Here is a 16,229-nt window from a genome sequence, read left to right as displayed (position 1 = left end):
CCAATTTAATTTGATTGTTCACTGAGGTCTTTTTTTATTGGTGTCATTATTGAGCAAATAGCAACCTAAAAATTTTGGATTTTTTTATATCTACCGAAGAAATAACATCTCGTTTATACCTTCTTTGTTAGATTATTATGGTTTCAAAGATGTTCTCATGTCGTAAGGTGGTTGCTCTTCTTAATAATAAAAAAATTATCAAAAGAGGTATGAAAGAAGTGGAGTAGATAATGTTAAAGGAGGGATGAGAGGCATAAAAGAATGAGTGAGGTGAAAATCCAGAGGAAAATGTGTCGTTTTCGATGCCACCCATAGAACTGATAAAATCTACAAGATTATAGCAGAAATGATGTAGACTGGAACTTCAAATATTACCACTCCTATCAATCTCAACTCCTTATTCTACATGTAATATTGAAAATCAATATTCAATATAGTATATATTGTATTGAACACTTAAGTATATACTATGATTAATTATAATAAGACAAGTATTTGTCCTGTATCAAACATTCTACACTCTATTGTGTCCCCTCTTACCTTTTTTCCTGTGCACATGGTGAAGAAAGTAATCTGTGTCTCTCTCAGAATGTTTGTGCTTTTTGTGTAATTCATGGCTTCTTCTCTTGTATCCACTCCCATGATTTTGGTGATGCCTACTACCATGTCTATGGTAATGTTTTCTTTCACCTCTATACTTCCAAGTGGACCTTGTGGGCTCACTTTTGTGACAAAACATATCCTCCCACCAGTCATAAAGAGGGTCAAATAAGCCTTTCTGATGTAAAACCCACAGTATCACAAGTACTGCATAGTAATTGAAACAAATTATGAAGATGAGATGCTTATTTTTAATTTTAGGCCGACTTGTTTGAAATCACTTTTCAAGTGTTGGATAATAGTTACCTGCGGGGAAAGTGGCCAAAAAGAGACCAAACAACACAAGCCAACTCAAACATATATATTGTATGTGACAGCTGAAGTCAAAAAATCCAGAGCACACTTTTCTGTTCAAAAGAGGCAAACGTGTCATTGGGGATGGTATGTCAATGGAAGGTAAATGGTTTATGAGAGTTTGATAGCAAATACCTGCAAGATTTCCCAGTGACAAAGTCAATGACGCTTCCCCAAAACTGCTTCCAGGCGAGCTTGATTGAATGGATGAAACCATTTTCCTTTTTCTTGGGGAGTTCAAAAGGAGTAATCTGTTAAAAAAAAAAAAAAAAGCCAAACTCACTAATGGAAGAAGGATACTTGATTCACCATGATTCTAGAACTGTAAAAGGAACCTGTGATCCATTGTCAAGGACAGTAGCAGTAGTAGCAAATTGGCATTCAGCTCTATCAACTTCACTAAAATCAGCATCCTTAAGTATGGCTGCACTATCAACAAAGAGAAGTTTTGTCTCAAAGAATCTTGAATCTGAACTAAATAAATTTAATGAGAAAAGAAGCACAAATTAGTTACTCATCTTACCAGCACAAACATATTTTGCTGCTTGATCAGTAGTTGGGTAGAGTTTAAATGAACGGCTAGCAATTTCATTTGGCTTCATGATATAATATTGTTCCTGAAATCATCTAGATTTTCATCAAAAACTCATCACATGAACAAAATTCTATCAAAATGTCTCCACGAAAGACGGTACCTCCATGAGACTGACTTCTTTTGAACAAGTAAACTGCAAGAAAGAAAAATCCATCCAGTTGAAATAATGTGCAGGAGATCAAAAGAAACAATAAAAGCTTCACTCAAGTATTCCAACCATATATCTCATTGTAGTAAAAGCTTAGTAAATACCGTTAAGCTATAAGATGCTTCCACTTCTCCAGTGTTCTTAGTTGCAACTGTAGCAACTCCAAATTGTGTGAGGGCTTCAAAAGTTGGGATGCTGATGCTCATAATTTTCCCAGGACTCCTACATTAAATAAAATGTAGCCTATTGAAGAACATATGTGATTGCTAATCGCTTTTCATATCTTCAAAAAAATATATATATTTGGTTCAAAACACGGACACTTAAGTTTGGCAAGCACTTAGACACTTCGACGCTTGTTGGACATATATTGGTCACTTGTTAGCACAATGACACTTAAACATGTATCGTAGCGTATTCATACCAAGTCACATTCGGGATGCAGTTTAATTACAAGAAGTGCTAACAACTCACCTTTGGTAAACATACTCAACATCATCAGCACGCAATTCTATTACAAGATTTGTATTGAGAACTTCAGTGACTCCAATGGAGAACGAATGTGTCCCAGCATTCTTCAACCCACCCAACACAAAACGTTTAGCAATATGAATACTCATGAATGAAGAATAATTCTATATCCTCCAATACTTAACTGGATGTTGATTAATCCTCTCAAACCGTCCTTCCACTCCATATAATGGCAATTGTTTCCTACCAATTCGACTCAAATCGGCCTTTCGAAAATTGGGAAAACGTATCAGATCATATAAAAGCAATCAATGTTAGTAGTACCCTTTCTTGATTAAAAGCTTACCTCCCTGAAATTCCATAATTGGTTGTGCAAACAACTCCAAAATGGGGATGTACAGAAATCAGGCTGTCCATTAAAAGTCTCATAACCAACACCAATTTTGTTGCATTCAAGACCATCTAAAGTAAATCTCACTCTTTCTAGTAGCATCCACATAGAGAAATTGGTACCTAAATTCTGTGGTTGACCAGGACCACCCTTCCATCACAATTGAATATTTTAAGCTTAGCAACAGAAGATAAGAACAAACAAGCAAAGTTATATATATCAAGGTAGCCTTTCCGTTGTACGCATTAATGTCTAAAAATCTTCGATTACAAAATGTTCCATCAAATGCTTTTGTGGTGGAATAAGCATATACCTGCCTGGGAATAACAAGGTAAAAGTCCTCAAATGATGGAATATTTGTGTATCCAACAAGGTCACCAATAAGATTAGCCCGTAAGAAGTTATCATTTGACACCACTGTTCTATTTTCAGGACCCACAGACACTTCCTAAAAAATTAAATTTAATGTCAATCACTAAATTTTGATCAAAACTTGAGAATGAGACAGTGATAATATTGAAGTTTTCTCCATTGGGTATCGAGGAAAACATACCGAAACTTTAGATCCTGACTTCACATGAATCTGAACACTGAATCCCAATGTCCATTGTCCAATACTAAAAACATGAAACCTAAGTGAGATAGAAACTCTAAGTTAGAATCTTTTGCTAGTAGTACACTTTAAGGAGGTTCTAAGCTGAGTTTCATCAACTTCAAATTCATCCAACCATCCTACATTAATGTATATGATACATACTTAAATATATCAACATACATTAAAGTAACACATGAGTTGATTAATGCAACTCCAAAAGTATGCTTTTTGGAATGACAAGTTAATTATCAAGAACTTAACTGAATGGATTTTAGTTTGAGGTTCAAACATCCACTCTTTAATGTAAATAAAAGAATAATAATAATGATGGTTAAGCTTCTAAACCGGTTTAAGATCAAGGTGGTAAAGTATAAATATCAAGACCTCATGATAAGGTTATGTTCTTAGAAGGGGTTGCTAGTACTACTATATATCAGTATTAAAAGGAAAAAATGACAAAAAACAAAGCTGAAAACATAAGTCATACCAGTCACCGGGAAAACGTAGACAATGTGCAGTGTTTGCCTTTCCTTTAATCATCTTGTCGACTTAGAAATAAAAGAGTTAAGATCACAAATCAGTGTTTGAAGGAACTAGCAACCGGAGAAACGGAAAACGAACTTACAAAAGTTCCCACACGACGTAGGCATTCGACGCTTTGCCCCACAAGGACAACATATTGGCTAAACAGATTTAACAAGAAACAAAAAAGAATGAATCAATAACAAGATCAAAATGAACGTGAAGACTGAAGATCAATCAATATAACCAAAGAAAGTCAAAGACAATAGAAGCTTTTCTCAAATTGGTACTTGAGTGCTCAGAATTATATGTCCACTTTCATCTCTTAACCTACAAGAAAACATCAAACAAAATAATGTAAATCAAATACCTTTGGGGTTGCGTGGAAAACAAGTTAAAAAGACTGGCTTATCTTACCTCTCACATATTTGTACCACTCTTGCGCTAGCATCCGGCTCGCATTTGCGAGTTGGAACATAAAATTCTTCAGGCTTATATGGAACATCCTGAGCATATTGTGTTCAAACATAAAAAATATATACAAGTATCAAACTTCATAAACATGAAACATTCAGATTAGAACTTCACCACACCACAGTAACCACAAACATATTATTAAAATTAGATACAAGGAAACAGAATCATAAGCGGGAATTACACGAATGTATGTTAGCTCATACAAAACATAAGCGGGTGATTTGCTGACAGTCAAAACCGGGGGTGTTCTCAGAGTTTGCATCTTGTTTGTGGAGTTTTCTTCCACTTCTACAATTTCTGCTATAATGGAAGCCTCACCCCCACTCTGCAACATAAAAAAAATTATTTGGAAACTATTAAAGAAAACCATCCAATAGAATAAGAGAGTTATATAAAAGGGTCTTACAGAACCGCTAGGAACAGCCATGTTTAGGACAATTTTCTTGGTACAGTTGAGGGTATCAGAGCCAGAATTCCTCTCGCATTTCTCAAGTTTTGACTTCGAGAGGATTTGAACTCCGGAGATGGTCTGAGTTGCTAGAAAAATCAGAAGGAAAAATGCAAGGAGATTGGGGTAACCCATTACTTGGCATGATTGTGAGAGTTGGGATTTGAATTCTGAAAGAATAAGAAGGGTGGGTTCATGGCAGTTATATAACTTCCAACAATAGCTTTATAACATGGTGGTTAGGGGAATATTCATTTCATATTAATCATTCAATGGAAAGACAGAAACCCCCAATCTACTCTAGCAAAACCGAATTGTTCACTCTATACATTTGGTTCATTCAACCTCAGAAGTGTACATAACAAACCCATCAGTTTAATTGATGAAGAAAACAGAATAAATACAGAAAAAACCAATCGGGTGTAAAAATGATGAAATATGAATATTCATATAGACTTGGCTGTTAACACAGGCATTGATTCTGAATAGATTCTCTAGCGTTAATTAAGTTAACGTTATCCAAAACTATTTGCCTTGATTTTGTTAGATTATAGATTATCATATGATTCATTATAATATAATATTTTATATAGAAAATGACAACATATATACGTCATAAAACTTAAATCACTTGTATGTGACTTTGCCCTCATTTTATCAAGGTAAGCCATGTTGAGCTTATTTGCTATTTTGGTAAGTATTCCATTGAGTTTTGATACTCCCATCAAATATCTATTTTTTTTTATCATAAATAATTTAAATTATGGATTTAAGATGGATTATTTTCTTTTGGATTGATTGGTTTTATTTGGATTAGTCATTCGTGTAAATTATCCCCAAAAGTTGATTACCAAAATTGTTGATTGAGTTAATTAAGAAGATGTAGCTAAGATGACTGAGCTAAGACGCAAAACATGATTGATATGAATGACTAATATGTTATGACGAAATTTCATCCATTTAAAAATAACGAGAGGAAGAAAATGGAATTGGGATGAGTGGCGGAATGAGAGAGAAAAAAGAAAAGGTAAAAATAGCATTAGTTTTGTAATTAGTTTTGAAAACAAGCGTAGTTTTGTAAAGTATTAATATAATTATTCCTACTTAATTTATGGCAAATTAATTATAAGTTTAAAAGAAATAGGCAACCCTATTTGGTATGGAAATTATTAAACAAAACTATATTCATATAGTATTGAATGATTTTCATTTTCATAATAATGTATGGAATGTAGGATGTCGGTTGGTGTAATGAGAACAAAAGTGAGCGCATACAATTTAGTGAAAGCCGAGAAGTTTGACCCCCCACCGCCGCCTTCACCCTCTTCTTTCAACTTTCTCACCTCAACCTCACTTTACTCAATTTTCAAAACAATTTAGTTCAATTACAACCTTACTCCTCCTATTTTATATTCAAATTTAATATTAAGTATTATTTGTCTAATACTTATGTGGAGTGGGATGTTGCATAGACTTAGGTCATCACAAACAACTAATAGTTGTGGAAGTGAGAGAAAAGGTAAAAGAGTTTGAATCATGTGCTCTTTAATATTATTGAAGGGTATGTGCTCTTTAATTTGGTATATATCCTCCATTTTAAATCATAGATTATATGCTACTTTAATTTCAAATACTATTAACTACTCCTTTTCATCTCAACAACCACTCCCGTGTCATCTACTTCTCACAATCGTTGCCTCCTACAACCTCCTAATCAAGCAATCCAAATATATATAAAAAAAAATCTGCAAGCAATCCAAATAGGGTGCAGACTTATAAGTTGAAATGAATTTAAAAACAATGAGTAGGACCATGGGGAGCAGGACACGTGTGTTGACTAACTTTGTATTAGGGGAAGAACATCCCATTTTTCTGTCTGGTAGAAAAGTACATTTGAAGATTTTGGAAATGCCTAGGCCTCAACACATCACACCATCCATCCCTCAATCTCAATCTCCATTTAAATTTAGAAATGTAATAAAAAAATAATTTGAAGTTCAAAAAGTTATATTTAATCATCTAAATTCAAATTTTAAAAGCTGGGGTCAACACAAAATCAAATTAGTTGGAAAAGGATTTGTGTGAGTAGGCCAATGAATTAATATACCATTGACTAATCTTATCACAAAATGTCCTATTAGTCAAAGTCATTAGACAACCCAATTAATATTTTAGATGAAAGTGACACGTGTATGTTTAAATATTTTATTAACATGGTGGAGGGAGACCTTTATTATTTGTTGACATTTTTCCATCCATAGTGGCCATTCGGATATCTCATCACTATAATATTTAATTTGTCCATATAATGGCAAAACGATAGAATGAGTATGCCCAAGTTTACTTCACAGTACACCCCCCATGCATTCAGCTATCAAAATCCAATTCAAAAAGATTGTGAAAGGCTGTAGAATCTGGAGAAAATGGAATGATGTTTTTTCTTTCTTTCTGTTTTTCTTAATAATTTTAAAAGTAACAAAAAAATAATAATAATAATAATAATGAGGATTTTCTGAGAAAAATCAGACCCAAACCCTATCTTCCCGCCAGAGGACGCCACTGTGTGTGCCTTTCAATCAGATTCTCTTCCAAATTTCATTTTCATTCTTTATTAACCTCTCCTTTACCAAATTCTAACCTACTACATTTCCTTCTTCAACATTATAATCTCTCACCTCTTATTGTTTTATTGTCACTCCTTTTTGATAATTGATCAAAGAAAAGTATCACAATAAATGTCATAATAATATCTATCATAATGTTAACCCTAACTATCATTACATTTAACACCTTTCATTTCTGTAGATTTCCATCTGGATCTTACGGAGTATAATCCACTTGGTCCTCTTTTTATATTTATTACCATTACTTCATTACTTCTTTCCTTGGTTAAACTTGGTCTAAACACAATCTAATTTCTCAGATTTTCTTCTCTAAGCTGTCTCTCCAACTTAATTAACCTTATCTATCACTTGATCTTTCTTTAGATTTTAAAATATTAGATGGGACATTTTTACTCTTGACGTGTAGTTTTTATTTTGATTTCATAACTATTGAATTTTTCACAAAATATTGACTTTTTAAATGTATTTTACTTAGTCTTAAGGAAATAAAATAACACATAATTAAGTAAAAACTATTCTCCCTCGTGAATTTCTCTATTCAGTTATCTATTATTTAGGTATATATTCAGATTTTGATTATTGGTCAAAAGGCATTTTGGGATGAAATTGAAGTGAAGAGTAAAAAAATCTAAAAAGTAATACCGTTTAACACAAGTTAATAGAAAGAAAACTTTCAAGAGGTAAATGGGTAAATGTAAAAAGTAAAAAAGTAAAAAGATAAAACAAAAGAAAGGAGAGGCACGTGCGAGTAGTACAGACACCGACGCGCCCCGAAATGCCTTTGACTTGGCCTCTTCTCTTCCCTTCTCCTTCCTTATTCCTTTTATTTATATTTCTACTTCCTTCTTCTTCATCACTTCCATTTTCTTCTCTCAATTCCAATCCCCACCTCTAATGGCCGCAACCACCACCCCCCTTCTTTCATAAACCCCAAATGGGCAAAGCCTTCAAATGGTTCCGCGGCCTTCTCCGTCTCAAGAAACCACACCCATTTCTCAATCCTTCTCCTACTAATTCGAAGCTCAACAACCTCAAATGCCACTTCAAGGATAACGAGAAAACCCACCACCATGACCCCCCCGTCACCTTCCCTCCCATCGTCAAGATCACCACCACCCGACGGACGACGCCCACGGCGGACCCTAACTCTGCTGCCATCAAAATCCAGGCTGCATTTCGTGGATTTCTGGTTTGTTCCTAAGTTACTTCTTCTCGATCCAACCACAAATGTTTAACATTATTTTTCTAAATAAGAGTGATTTTTTTTTTTTAAAAAAAGAATAACCATAATGTTTTAATTAGTTGAGCAAGTTCATACCAATTACGCTTTCTTCGTTTCAGACAAATTAGAGAGGTTATAAATTTGAAGCACCGACCCCTTGAGGAAGGTCACAAGAAGCATTCTATTTGGACTACACCTTACCGAACTAAAAGCTTCATCTTTTTCATTTTACCTTAATTAAAGTTCACCTTTTTTTTCAATGGGGTTCGATGGGATGAAATTTCACTTTCTTAACCTTGCTTGAATTTTATTTTTGTCTAAAGAAAACTTGTGAATAGGGTTTAAGTTGAGAAAGAAGCGTATATTCAGGGAGTAGATTTTCAATTGAACAATATTTCATTCTCTATTATTTAGTTTAGAATCTCAACTAATTCCATTGTTTAAATCTCAATCCCTTTCACCTTGGGATTACCAAAAAGCATCCTTCTTTTTTGTTTCTTTCAATCTTAGCTGTTGAGTGTGTTACACACTCAATATCTCCATCTCAAATCAAATCAAAAGCATTTCTTTTTAAAACTAAAATAATAAAATATAACAAAGTTTTTGGAGTTCAAAGAGAAAGGAGTAGGGATCTATATTTGTTACATGGGAACATGAAAGTCTCTTCGAGACGGCATCGTTCGGAGGAAAACGGTGTCGTGTAATCACTTCATATGAAAAAACAAAGCCGTGTGGGACCCAGCCCGTATTAGCTCTGCCATCTGTCCTTTCAAAATCTCCCTTCCAATGTAAGGTGAAAAGGAGCTTTCACCATATTAATACCTTCAGATTCTCTCCTTTGTACTTTTACATTTATTTTTTTCTTTTATATATTCTTTAGTAAATAAGTAAATACATAAATAACAAAAATGAAAAGTTCAGGTTTCTCATGATGAGTCTTGCTATTTTTGAATGCTGTATCTTAAATTTACTTTCTGAATTTCACTTTTTCATCTTTCCTTCAAATAGAAAATCCATTGTGAGATGTTCCTTTTCTTTCTTTTTATCATTTAGATTGAAAAAAATGTATATGTGTTACTTTTTCTTTTCTTCCTTTGGATATGAGGGAGACCCCTTTGTCTTCTTCATTCCCAAGCTCTTTAAAAGGAAAAAAACTTGATCTGTTCCTAGTCAAAAAAAGGTGCTTCTTTACTTTTTATGGTAAACAACTTACCTTTCACCTTTTTTAACACTAACCCATGTGAAAATATTTAGAATTTTAGGGACCCAATTGAGATATTGTAATAATTGAGGGGTTAAACTCTAAATAAAATATCAAACTGAGGATTGTTCTTGGAAATCCCTAGTGGGGTTGGTTTGTCTGTTTAGGTGGAAATGGAATTAGGCCTTCTGTTTGGCTACAGTTTTTTATGTTATCTTTATTTTGGAATTACAGGGGAAAAAACTAATTTTAATTTATTTTTTGGTTTTTTTTCTTTTTATAATTTTTCTAAAATATTTGTGGAAATCAACCTCTTGTCAGTAAATTAAGACCTTTGTATGTTTAGGTATACATTTTAAACGTTGCATGATATAAATGAAATTTTGGGTTGATTAGGAGTATTTAATGCTTTGTTGTACTGAACTGGAAAAACCATGGCTGTATGGAAGCACGGATGGCTTTCTGTAATGTCTCTGTCTTCTTCATGTTTTGCCAGCCTAAATCTTTAATGGGAATTCATTATGGTTTGATTTCCTTTGTTTGTTATTGTTTTTTCTGAAAGGCAAGGAAGGCATTAAGGGCACTAAGAGGGTTGGTGAGACTTCAGGCATTGGTTCGAGGCCATATCGAGAGGAAGCGAACAGCCGAATGGATAAAGAGGATGCAGGCATTACTGAGAGCACAAGCACGGGCACGAGCAGGACGGAGTCAATCTTCTTTCGATTTCTTGCATTCGGATATCAAATTTTCCAGCTTCTCTTCTATTGTAAGACAGTGTGTAGTGTTTCTCATTCGCAGTATCAAACATGGGTGGACTGTTAAAAGGTTGTTTGTTTTGTAGGATCCTGTTACCCCAGAAAAATTTGAGCACAGCCCACATACTAAGAGCACTAGGTTTAAACAGATGCAGAGGAGTGGCTCAAGATTTACAACTATTGATGCTGAAAACATTGATAGAATCCTTGAAATTGAGAATGAAAAAGCTCACTTTAAGTTGAAACCCAAGAGCCTTTTTAGTTCCATCAAGAATGCTCTATCTTCTTCTGATGTGCCTTCAAAAGAGCCTCCAAGTTCATTTTCCTGTGAAACCCAATGTTTTAGTCCATTTAAATTCTCTCATGAAGTTGAGGAGAACTCTTTCTTTTCTGTCTCATCAAGGGGTGGTAGTACAAAGAAAAGCCCCTTCACTCCGGCTAAGAGTGACAGTACGAGAAGCTATTTCAGTGGCGACTCTGAATATCCGAGTTACATGGCCTGTACTGAATCTTCAAGAGCCAAAATGAGATCTCATAGCGCTCCAAGACAGCGTCCTCAGTATGAAAGATCGAGTTCTGCAAAACGGGGTTCTGCTTTCATTGTTGGCGAATCGAGACTAACTGCACAGCAGGTATCAACATTGCGGTCTAATTTTATCGGGAAAGCCTACCCCGGTTCTGGTCGACTGGACAAACTTGGGATGCCTGTGGGTTACAGATACTGATGCCTCTAATATTTCTCTTCTTCATCTCCTACTTCACTAGCGTAGTAGCCTTATTTTGCTAACTTATATTAGTAGTCAGTCCTAATAATGAATATGTGAAAATCTGATTGGAACTTTGAGAGCTGGAAACGGTCAAGTTTATAATCCTAGAACTAGAAAGTCATTATCACTGTTCTTAAAATTGTCTGTTTAGTATTGTCTGTTTACATGGTAATGTATGTTTTCCTCATGTCACCCTCATTTTCCCAATAGCTTCAGAAGAAACACGAAATACCAAAAGACCTCCAAGGTCCAAGGTGACGGGAAATAATCAATGCTATTAATCTGAAATAGATCACAGATCTCTACGGTAAACAATTGTAAGGACAAGGCGGGAAAAGAATAAAGAAAAAGCCTCATAAACTATTCATATACATGAAGTAAAAAGCAAACTAAAACCCAAGATCCCAAAAAGTGTAACTATGTACACACAAACTAAGAGAAACTTAATTTGCGCAGTCCCATCTTGAGGTTGGCACACAACTCAGGTAATGGCACCAGCTGCAGTGCTTGTTTCCATTCTCACCTCTGAATAGCATCACCAGGCCCAGGGTAAAGCTGCAACAAATATCAAACTGAATTAGCTTATCTGATTCAAACATGTCATCAACAAGCAGTAGAAGAATCTGAGTAACAAATACTACTACATGGGAAAGGCAAGAGTTTTGAGCTTTTACCCAGCAACTAGTAGAATTGCAGCTGCCAGCCAGAGAATATACTGATAAGTTTTATACTTGGGTACACGTCGAGCACCAGGTGGGAGATGGTGGCGCTCTGTCCACTTGAACTGTGGGCGGACAAGCAAAACAAACCCGAGAAGGAACCCTGTTAAGAATCCTCCAATGTGGGCGAAGTTGTCAACGTGAGGTAGAATTCCAACTGCTAAGTTAATAACAACGATGACTATGAGGGTGAAGAGTGCAGCAACCTATGAAAACACAATTAGTCTTTTAGCCATTGAACATGTCAAAACATAAATACACTGACAAAACCATTACAAACAGAGAAAAATCTATGTCGAAGTTGATGTCTGGCAGCTAACCTTGTTGGTGTAAATCGTCCAGTTTGTCAAAAGCTCGGATAGCATAGCTCCAAGAAGTCCAAAGAGGGCACCAGAAGCACCAACAGAAATATTGTTTTGAATGAAAAGAGAAGACATCACACTCCCACCAACTCCAGCCACAAGGTATATCATCCCGATACGCACTGTAAAAATGAATATAAGACTTAAACGAAGATGGAAAAATCCAAACTCTGCCAGCAAATATCCTAGATTCCTATATAATCAGAAAAGGTGCACCCAAATGTCGACCTTATTTATTTCCTAATTATATCCGTAATATACCGGGTCAACTTATGCGCACCTCGACTAATCTCACTACCTGATACTACATTTTGGTGTTTAGAAACTCGTAAAAAACTAATTCTTGAGTAGGTAACCAACATAGATTGAACTCTTGACCTATCAGCCATTATTGAGACCATATTTTCTTTTTATCATTAGGTGAGTTACAAAATCCACCTTATTTGACCATATAAATGTTTATAACAAAGAAATTGTAACTCATGTCCCGACTTTGTGGCCTGTGGGTATTAAATTTCGGCATGTATTCAATTTTAGATTTTTGGAATTCCCTTAAAAAAGCAGTTCTCGTTTGGAGGTAACTGAAAAGCTACATCCAGTTCTACGACAATTCACTGAGACAATACAGAACATGATACAAAGTCCAACAATGTTTAGAAAATTTACAAGTGGCATACCAAATCCAAATTGTTGCTCGAGGCGGATTCCAATCAGAACCAAACTCAACATATTGGCAAGAAGATGAATGATTCCAGCGTGCAACCAGATACAAGACAAAAGTCTCCATCCTTGATGCTCATGAACAACCTTGTTCCACTTAAGAGCTCCCAATTTCACCAATCTGCAGAGTAAAAAAGTTTCTTTAGGCAAACGAGTTCAATTGAAGGGTATAGGATCCAATCCATAGAATTTGTCATATTCAAATCGAAAGACGTTTTGAGTATTTGTTTGAGATAGTAATATAACAATTAGCATCAATTCCTATGGATCTACAAATTAAAACAATATGCAAAGGGGAGAAAGATTAAGAAATTAAGTTCATGCATATGTCTTATGTTCGAGATATCACTAAATTTCATACCACACGGGCAAAACAAAACTCGAAAACCATGGAGCATATAGAATCAAACCCATATAGAAATACTCTAAATTAAAAAACCAAACGCAAAGTTAAGATGGACTAAAGAAAAAAAAAAAACAGGCAGAATCAATCAAACCGATGGAGATTGATGAAAGACTCTTAAATCCAGAAATTCATGTCTTATGTTCTAGATAATCACTAATTCTAGACCACTGATTAAAAGGAAAGACAAAAATCTTAAATTTGGAGTATAAAGAATCAAACCACAGAGAATCGCTCTCAAATCCAAACACAAAACTATGATGAAACAGAGCAGGATCAAACCCATGGAGATTGAAGAAACACTCTCCATAAAAAATTCACGTATTGAAAATTCTGAAGCATACAGAATGAAACCCATAGAGAAGCACACTCAAAGCAACACACAAAACACAAAATACAAAACAGTAATTGAAATAAAGAGAAAAACAGAGCAAAAGAAGAGACATACGTATTTGAAGAAGGCCCCAAGAGGGGGTTCTCCCTGATAGGCTGAAACGAAAATCGTCCAAGAAAACTAGCCACACACTTATCTCCAAAACCCAGATTAGAATCAGGGCAATTATTGACATACATGACCACAATGAACATAGCAATATTAGCCACAACAAACATAGGAACCAACCAAGGAGTCCATTGCTTCTCAGAGGTTTCTAGGTAGTAAGGAGAAGTTGAATAGTTAGCATTTGGGTTAGTATTGGGTGGATTCTTAGCGGCTCCTCGCTCAAGATCTTGATTGGACATAGTTCCACTCTGTTTCTCTATAGAAGCTTCAAGCTTTGGTTTCTCAATGATGGAAGAGGGAATTGAAGGGGGTTTTTCTAATAGGTACTTTTACTTTGAAGAAAAGATTGGGAATTTTGATTTTAGTTCGCAGTTTCTCTATATATGTAACAGTCGGTGGTTCAGGTAGAGGTGGAATGCGAGGAAGCTCTGAAAAATTACTTATATTAAAACAATGGCGGAAGAAGAAATGACGAGTATACCCCTCTGTTGAAACCGAAGGATCGGAGAAAGAAAGGGAATTTCTTCTGGAAAGTTGCAATTGATTTTGGACACAACACGTTTTTGAACAAATATTCTGCTTTTGATTATTTTCCATACAACGAAATCTATATATATCATTTTACTTATTTATTTAAAACAAGTTTTATAATTTTAAATTTTGAATACGTTTGAAATTATCTAAAAAGAAATAGCTTAATTTTCATTCTTAGAACTCTATATTGTTTTCATTATATTCAATGATGGAGATGTGAGGGGTTAAGCTATCCAAATTGGGAAAATAATTCTCAAATATCATTTACCAAATATTCGGTAACAAAAATAATAACCTACAAAAATGATGAAAAAAAGAGACCACATATTTTAAAAGGAAGATCATTTATTATTATGTGTGGACACTAAACAAAAATGTATCATATCATAGGTACCCGATTTTTTTGGGAATTGTGTTAATCGTGAATATATATACATGAAAGTTGATGTTGTTTGGAACAATTCTAACTAGGTTGCTACATATCTAGAATATAAGTGTTTTTCAATACTATTATTTGAGATATGTTTGTTTGACTAGTTATACATTTGTTCTTAAATGCAATGCATTCAAGAGTTTTTAAGAGAGCAATGGACTTTTACAGACTTATTTTCTTAAATATTTATCATGTTGTAGTTGAATTTGATTGTGTTAAAGTGGTTAATTTACTCGATATATGTAAATAAGTCTTATAATAATCTCCTTAGTTGATGAGGTCATGTTCATTCATGGTGCAGGAGAGCAAGTTTCTTCCCTTCATCAATCTCTTTATCCCAAATAGAGTGTTTTGTTTTATTAGCTGTTTCTATTGCAAGAGGGAAATTTGATTATTATTCAAGATTTTAAATAATAAAAGTAAAATTTAAAATCCATAACCATGAAAAAGATTATTTGAGATAAAATAGTGATATATGCAAGTAGGAATTCAATAGTATTTTGATTATTTGAGATGAAATAGTGGTTGTTTGTTTAATTAGTCTCTTAATAGTATTATTTACATGACATCATCCTCATAATTATATAAAAAATAATTGTTTGAAAGAAAATTGTAAATCGATATATATAAAGGGGGGTAGTATGGTAATTGAGAGAGAATAGAAAATAAAAAGGGTGGGGGGGGGGGGAAGTTGGTAAAAGACGCGGACATAACGCGTAAGGTTTGGTTGTGGCTAATCCAATGCCAAAGACAAAGCCGTGTCCACCTGGCGCTTCTCAGCTGGGCCTCTCCTCATGGCTCCGCCATTTGCCGGTTTTTTCCTCTCCCTCTACCGCTCTCCGCCCCAACCCCACCAATTTTAATTATTTATTCAACCCTACATTCCAAAAACAGCTTCCATTTATATATTTAAACTTTTCCGTTTTCAAAATCAAATTCAACTCTTATATTAATTGAATTATACTCTCACCTATAACTTATAATTTATAAATGCACTTCCTTTTTCTACTATACATTCGTTTTTTCTTGTTGTACAACACAATTATTATTTCATTTATAACATTAGATACGTACGAAATGGCATAGAATCTTTAAAACAAAGGTGGCATATAGTATCCTTCACTCCAAAAATTAATATTACATTTGATCATTTCCTTTTAGTTTTCAATTTTGATATATTTATGGTTTTAATTTGTGAACAATTAATAATTTAAATTATAAATATAAATCTCTTTCTAATTATGATTGCTTTTCTAAATCTAGTTATAACTAAAATCATTTATTCATTTATGTATTTTATTTTTTTTAGAAAAAGAAAACTTAAAGTACTTGGCTTTGTTTATTTTGGTGTATATTTGAATTTGAATTTGTCAACTTAAAGAAAAT

At 34.2% G+C, this 16,229-nt stretch overlaps 3 protein-coding genes across 3 annotated transcripts; 1 reads left to right on the top strand and 2 right to left on the bottom strand.

Annotated features, from left to right (window-relative positions):
- Positions 1-277: 277 nt before the first annotated feature.
- Positions 278-4,866, bottom strand: LOC101218621 (protein HAPLESS 2). The gene is made up of 18 exons (XM_004143942.3): positions 4,560-4,866; positions 4,335-4,478; positions 4,094-4,182; positions 3,967-4,006; positions 3,780-3,837; positions 3,642-3,702; positions 3,113-3,191; positions 2,873-3,007; positions 2,515-2,709; positions 2,354-2,434; positions 2,172-2,272; positions 1,802-1,919; positions 1,650-1,682; positions 1,478-1,571; positions 1,290-1,378; positions 1,090-1,205; positions 907-1,007; positions 278-807 (listed from the first exon to the last, which is right to left on the bottom strand). The coding sequence occupies exons 1-18, from the start codon at positions 4,734-4,736 to the stop codon at positions 515-517; spliced, it is 2,004 nt and encodes a 667-aa protein (XP_004143990.1). The 5' UTR covers positions 4,737-4,866; the 3' UTR covers positions 278-514.
- A 3,189-nt stretch (positions 4,867-8,055) lies between these two features.
- Positions 8,056-11,342, top strand: LOC101218387 (protein IQ-DOMAIN 14). Its single transcript, XM_004143941.3, has 3 exons — positions 8,056-8,414; positions 10,211-10,414; positions 10,490-11,342. Exons 1-3 carry the CDS (start codon positions 8,160-8,162, stop codon positions 11,126-11,128), a joined length of 1,098 nt encoding a protein of 365 aa, XP_004143989.1. The 5' UTR covers positions 8,056-8,159; the 3' UTR covers positions 11,129-11,342.
- Positions 11,343-11,425: 83 nt separating this feature from the next.
- On the bottom strand, positions 11,426-14,307 carry LOC101203649 (RHOMBOID-like protein 2). The gene is made up of 5 exons (XM_004143881.3): positions 13,823-14,307; positions 12,929-13,092; positions 12,210-12,373; positions 11,845-12,095; positions 11,426-11,725 (listed from the first exon to the last, which is right to left on the bottom strand). Exons 1-5 carry the CDS (start codon positions 14,113-14,115, stop codon positions 11,614-11,616), a joined length of 984 nt encoding a protein of 327 aa, XP_004143929.1. The 5' UTR covers positions 14,116-14,307; the 3' UTR covers positions 11,426-11,613.
- Positions 14,308-16,229: the final 1,922 nt, after the last annotated feature.

Source organism: Cucumis sativus, chromosome 5, assembly GCF_000004075.3.
Source record: "Cucumis sativus cultivar 9930 chromosome 5, Cucumber_9930_V3, whole genome shotgun sequence".
In the NCBI taxonomy this organism is placed as follows: Eukaryota; Viridiplantae; Streptophyta; class Magnoliopsida; order Cucurbitales; family Cucurbitaceae; genus Cucumis; species Cucumis sativus.
This window is presented reverse-complemented; position numbering and strand designations above follow the sequence as displayed.